Consider the following 6,006-nt stretch of genomic DNA (forward strand, 5'->3'; position numbering starts at 1 on the left):
GCGGGGGGGGCCGGTCCCTCCCCCTTCCCCCCCCCTTGGGGTTGGTCCGGTTTTGGCTTTCCTTTCTCTCCCTTTTTTTTTGGAAACAAACGCCAAGGCCGGACCATGGCATATTTGGTTCTCGGGGCCCACAGGACTTTCCGGACACTTCGCCGGAACACCCGGCGGGCCCCGCGCGGGGCCCACCCCCAAAGATGAACTTAAGAACGGGGGCCCGGGAGGAGGAGGAGCCTTTGCACTGAAAAAGAAATCGCCGGCAAGCAACTTCAGCTGGAGTCAGCCGCTGCCGCTCTTGTTCTGGCAAGCGAGCCCGCACCGCCGGCGGCAGCGCCGAGTTCTCTTGGGAGTCCCCGCAAATCGGTGCGGTCCGGCCAGCCTCACTAGCCGCCGTGCCGACATCAGCCACGCTTCTCGCGTCGACCCGGCCGCCTCGAAGCTCTGCCGATGGAGCCGCTGCTCTCGGCCGAGGAGCTCTCGGTCGGCTGGTGGTTCTTGATTCCGTTTGCCGGCGCCCTCCTTGCGCTCATCCTCACCGAGACGGGCGCATCCACTTCATGGTGCAGGCCGGGCTCGGCGACGAGGGCGCGGGTCGCGATGGCTGGCGTCGTCGGAGCGGTCAACGTGCATTGGCTCGCTGTTGAGCTGCTCGCAGAGACAGCCCAGTCAACGTCACGGACCTTGAGCCTCGTCTCCGGCGGCGCGATGGGGCTCGCTGCCATCATCGCCCTCTCGGCCCTCTGCCACGCCCACTGCCCGGCTTGGCGCATCGACAACGGTGTCATCGTCGGGCCGACCTTTGGGCAGGGCGCGTTTTGCGCGAGCGCGATCCTGCTTTCTCCCGTCGACACGGAGCTGGCTGCGCTCGTTGCGCTGCGCGAGGACCACCGCACTCCCTCGTGCGGCGGCCCAGCCGCCGGTCGGACGGCGCACAAGCCTGCCGAGCGCTCTGTGCGCAGCGCCAACACACACAACTGCTCTCTCGATGCACCTTCTAGGAACTGTCTCGGATACTTCCCGTAGGCGCGCGCTGCCAGCGCCGAGAGCTCCTCGGCGCGGGCCGCTAGCGAGCGCAGCGGCCGCAGCGGCCGCGGCAGCGTCTGCGGCAGCACTCACGCCTATCGAGAGAGCGCTTCGGCCGACAGCCGAGGGCGCGAGATGAGCCGAGATTCGCCTTAGCGGAGGGCGCCTGGGTCTAAATTTAGTGCGGTGTGAAGTGTTTATGTACTGCATCTTTAGTGCACTTTAGCGCGAATTTAGTGCGAATTTAGTGCAACTTTAGTGCAAATTTAGCGCAAATTTAGCGCAAATTTAGTCGACTTTACATCCAGATTTAGCGAGGTTTAGTGCGTCTTTAGTCCAGCCGCGCAGTAGGATCCAGCCGCAGCCCCTCCCTGGGCCTCCCTCCCCCTCTCCCCCTGCAGTTCCCTGCCCACTCGCAAAAGTTCCCCGTCCCATCCCCAACCGAGCGAAGTAAACCTGCTGATATCAGCCTAAAAGGTGCTTTCCGGGCTGCTTCTCCGGGCCCGCCGAGCGGCAAAACGATTGCCGGGAAGCGTGGCGCATTCAACTGTGCTGGTCCTCCTCTCGGGAATCGGTGCTGTGCCTGTGCTCAGTCGGGAGATCTTGCTCTGGAGGGCGGCATATCTAGCCTCACTGGGAGCCTGCCTTTGGGTCATGAGGGCAGGGGCCAGGCATCTCCTGTGGTGCATTCTTGGCAGCCAAGGAGCAAAGCACGCGGCCCTGGCTAGCTGTGGTGTGGCCGGGAAGCCGTGCTAAAGGTGCGTGCCCGCACTAAAGATGCGGGACCCACACTAAATGTACTGCAGCTGCCCGCACCTAAAGTGAACTAAATGTGGCGCTAAATTGGAGATAAAACACACTAAATATGTGCTAAATTTGCACTAAATTTGCACTAAATTTGCACTAAATTTGCGTTAAAGTCGCACTATATACGCACTCGAACACGCACTAAATAGCGCACTAAACTATCACTAAAGTTCATTCACACGCACTAGTGGTAGCCTGATGCACACGCCTTGTTCGGCTGAGCTGCGTGAAGAGTAGCGGTAGATAACACCAGCACGGGCGTCGAGAGGAGGTTTGGCAGCGCAGCCGGATGCTTTGCTGGCAGGTTTGGACGAATCGGAACCAGCCATATGCCGTCAGAGCTTGGCAGCGGCTGGTTAAGCGTGTGGGTCGAAAGGCCGGGATAGCCGTAGCCCCGGCGCGCCTTGTGTAACCGGGCATAGTCGAGAGTGAGGGCGTAGCTGCCGCATGGTGTGACGGCGTAGACGGACGACGGCAGCCGTGCAACCACCGTCGGCTTGCGAACGTCCATGACGACTGCTTGGACCGCGTTGGCGCTACGTGTGTTGAAGATGACTGTGTGCTCAATCTGCTTTGTACCACGGCCAAGCCACTGCAGTTGGCAACCCTGTTGGTAGTTCCACGTGGACGTGCGGCTGAGATTACGCCACCGGTAGGTGGGCACTGCATCCCCGCCCGCAGCTGTGGATTCATCTTTGCGCAGGTCGAGGACGCCGAGCTCAAGCTCGGGCGATGACGATGTTGGCTCCGAGCGCAGCCCCGCGGCGTTAGGCAGATAGCGCATAGCAAGCATCTGCGACTCAGCTGCCGACCATGGCGACTTGTCGAAGTAACCGAAGAAGTGGTGGTGAGGACCGTGCGTGACAGGCGCCACGAATGTCGGTTCGCTCCGGTGGAGCGTCGCGGCGGCGTGCGATTCCGAAGCCGATTCCCGAGCCGTGCGATCCGCAAGCCAAGTCGGGGCCGCGCTTGATGCCTTGGCTTGGTGGGTGGGCTGGTTGCAAACCCCAACAACGGGGATGCCAGCGTGCTTTTTGAGGGTGTCGAGCAGCCTCTGGCTCTGATCCCACCACTTCATATGCAGGCTCTTGTAACGCGCGATGCGCTTCTCGAGGTACTCACGCAAGTTACCAAAGAACTTGAAATGGTGAGCGCGGAGGGGGGGCATGTCGGAGTAGTGCGCATCGGCATCGATGATCTGTCCGCCCCCCCGATTGGCGCTGAGGTCACCGCGGTAGAGCACAACCTTTTGACCCTGCCCCGCTTTGATGATGCTTACTGACACGTCGCACTGGAGCGGGAACTGCTCCCAGAGTGATGCGGGCGGTGGCGCAATCGACGACGGGATCGACCCGTCTGCGGAAACACGGTCGACGTATAATGCCAAAATGGCCGTCGCATTGCTGGTAACCACAGCTCGTTCGATCAACCGGTGGAGCGTGGGCGCCCACGCTGGCAGTTCAATTAGCATATCGCTGTCCACGTGCAGCAACCAATCGTCGCCACGCACTCCGCGCTGGTGTAGGTACTCTTTACGCAATTTCATCATCGTGGCAGAGTCGTACTCGCCAACCCATTCATGAAAGGAGCCGATGGCGTACCGGCGGAGGAGCGAGGTCCACTTCTTCCTGTCCTTCCAAGATTGGTCCGGCCGCTGCAGGATGAGCACGCAGCGTTCCGCCGCGATGCCAAGCTCATGCCTGTAGTGCATTAGGAAGTGGTCTAGCAGAGCAAAGCGATCAGCGGTGGTTGCGATCGTCGAATGTAGAAAGATGCGCGGCTGTGGTCGTGCGCACCCCGATTTCAACCATGATAGCGCGGGCAGACGGCTTTTAAGGTGCGTGTCTTCCGACGAGAGCCCCTTGAAAGCGTGCACCTCGCATGCGCGACCGTGGCGAAGGACTTCGAGCAGCGAACTCGGCGCCCCAGCATCATGGAGGTGCGTTCGGAGCTCAGCTCTCGCGCGTGCAGCAGCGGTGGGGGCGTCGCCGTTATACGGCGACGAGTAGTTGAACTGCGCCTGGATGATGGTCGCAGGGCATACAAGCTTGATCATCTGCTCAATCTGACGCCCGCAGCAGCCAAACTTGTCGTAGGGGACGAGAGGCCGACTGTCACGAGCCTTGTGGGCGCAGCACGCCTTCTCCACGTCCGGGCGGAAGCGCGCGTGGCCCTCAAGCTTCAGCTCGGCGGGAAGGCAGAGCGTGCCGTCGAGCGTCATTTTCCTCAGCACCTCGTACTCAGCGCCTTCAATGTCCAGCTTGAGGGAAATGTACTCTTCGGAGAAGTTCTCCTGCAACCATGTGCTGAGGTCGATCGTTGGCACCTGCAGCGCCGGCCCTTTCGCATACGGGGAAGAGGTGAACAAGGACGAGCCAGTGGCCACCTCCCGGGTGTCGGTCTGGAGCTCCATGCTGCCATTGGCGATCCAAACAGCCTCTGTCTTGACGTATGCGACTACGCCGCCCGCTGCCAACTGCTGCCGCACCTGGTTGACCTTCGGGAGGAGCTTGGGGTTGACCTCAAACATGAATGCCGAGAAATCCGCGCGGTCACTCCGCGAGCCGTCGTAGAAGCGCAGCGTGGTCTCCCCGTCGTTGGCGCCCGCGTCGATGAAGACCTTACTCACCACCGTGATGGCCACGGCGATCGCGAGATCGAGCAGCATGGCGTGGCGGCTGCGCGGGCGGCGGCACAGGTGGCGGCTACGGCGGTTATCGGCCTGCAGAGAAAGTGTGCGGCGTCGGTATTGCAGGGTCTGGTTTGCCGCGCGAGAGACGGACCGGAGAACGTCCGCGGTTCGGTTCCACCTCGGGGGCAGATAACCGACCGGCGGGGGGGTCCCCACGCGAAGTAGGGGGGGTGGTACAAAATGACACTCCTATGACCTGGGATATCGCAGATTCCTACTCCGCTACTGTTGAGTTCGTCCCAACCGAGGGCCGCAGACTCGTTCTGCGCGCCAACGGCTGGTGACGCTGTCTGTGTTGCCCTTGAGCTAGTCTCGAGAGCTAGTCCTTCCCCGGTCGCCTAGCCTCTGCGCTGTCTGGCGGACGCCTGTATGCCATGCACGCGGACCACGCCTGCGTGGATACGTGGCTGGCAGGCTGACCCGTGTGCGGGGTAACCCGCGCACGGGGAAGCTTCACGGGTTCGAGCCGTCAAACATTGAGCAGCGGAGGTGTGCCGAGGGGGACCGGGAGGCGGTAAGCCGTCGTCGCCCGGCGCTGCATGCAGCACCGTGGCGATGGCGCTAAGAGGTTCCTCTTTTCCGCGCCCCCCCCCGCAAGGCGCGCGATACAAAAATATGAGCGACCCACCTCGAGGGTTGCTCCTGACTCTGGCCTTTTGTGGGTCACGTAGCCACACCTCGCCTCCTTGGTGCGAGTGGCTGCCCGTTCGACTCTGGGGAGGATCGAACCATCAACAGCTACCCCCCCCCCCCCCCCGCCCCCGCCTCTTCCCCCTCAACACCGCCATGCCGACCTGTGGCCGCGTGTCGCGCCAGTCGCTGCGCCACGGCGGCCTCGACCGCGAGTATTTGTACCTCCTGCCCCGCGTCGCGTGCGGCGGCGGCAAAGCCGACGGCGAGGCTCACCAGACGCTCTCCGCCCTGCGCCTTCCTCTCCTCGTCCTCGTGCACTGCTTCGGCTGCAGGTGCCGTCTAACTGCTCGTCCCACCGCTGCACGCACCAACGGCCGCCTCCCGCCCTGGGTTCAGCGCGAGGGACGAGCTCGGAAAGTTTGCTGCTGCAGCCGAGGCCGCCTCGTTCGCGCTGCTGGCGCCTGAGGGGATGTGGAGCTCCTGGAACGCGCCCTCCTGCTGCGGCGAAGCAAAGGCGAACAAGCTCGACGACTTTGGGTTTCTCGACGCGGTCGTCACTGACGCGGCCGCCTCGCTCCCTGTCGCGCGCGGCGCCCTCTTTGGCTCGCGATGCCCAGATGCGGACGCCACATCCCGCCGCTCACTCGGAGGTTGTCACACGGCGCCTAGAAACCAGACGTGGTGTCTGCATGTGCCTCGTCGCCTCAACCCTAGCCCAACCCCAACCCTAGTCGCAACCCTCACAACCCAAACCTCTCTCTCTCTCTCTCTCTCTCTCTCTCTCTCTCTCTCTCTCTCTCTCTCTCTCTCTCTCTCTCTCTCTCTCTCTCTCTCTCTCTCTCTCTCTCTCTCTC

The 6,006-nt window shown here is 62.4% G+C and overlaps 2 protein-coding genes across 2 annotated transcripts in view; one reads left to right on the forward strand and one right to left on the reverse strand.

Moving 5' to 3' along the window:
* Positions 1-2,011: 2,011 nt before the first annotated feature.
* Positions 2,012-4,495, reverse strand: EMIHUDRAFT_218105 (hypothetical protein; the record flags this gene model as incomplete). Its single annotated transcript, XM_005759999.1, has 1 exon — positions 2,012-4,495. The coding sequence occupies one exon, from the start codon at positions 4,493-4,495 to the stop codon at positions 2,012-2,014; it is 2,484 nt and encodes an 827-aa protein (XP_005760056.1).
* Positions 4,496-5,305: 810 nt separating this feature from the next.
* The window catches only part of EMIHUDRAFT_218107 (hypothetical protein), a gene marked incomplete at both ends in the record, with an annotated part of 1,642 nt that continues 941 nt past the window's right edge, over positions 5,306-6,006 (forward strand). Inside the window, 2 exons of the mRNA XM_005760000.1 lie at positions 5,306-5,484; positions 5,555-5,802. Of these exons, the coding sequence (XP_005760057.1) occupies positions 5,306-5,484; positions 5,555-5,802 (427 nt within the window). The remainder of the gene's footprint in view (positions 5,485-5,554; positions 5,803-6,006) is intronic.

The sequence above is a fragment of the Emiliania huxleyi genome (assembly GCF_000372725.1).
Source record: "Emiliania huxleyi CCMP1516 unplaced genomic scaffold EMIHUscaffold_78, whole genome shotgun sequence".
Classification (NCBI taxonomy): Eukaryota; Haptophyta; order Isochrysidales; family Noelaerhabdaceae; genus Emiliania; species Emiliania huxleyi.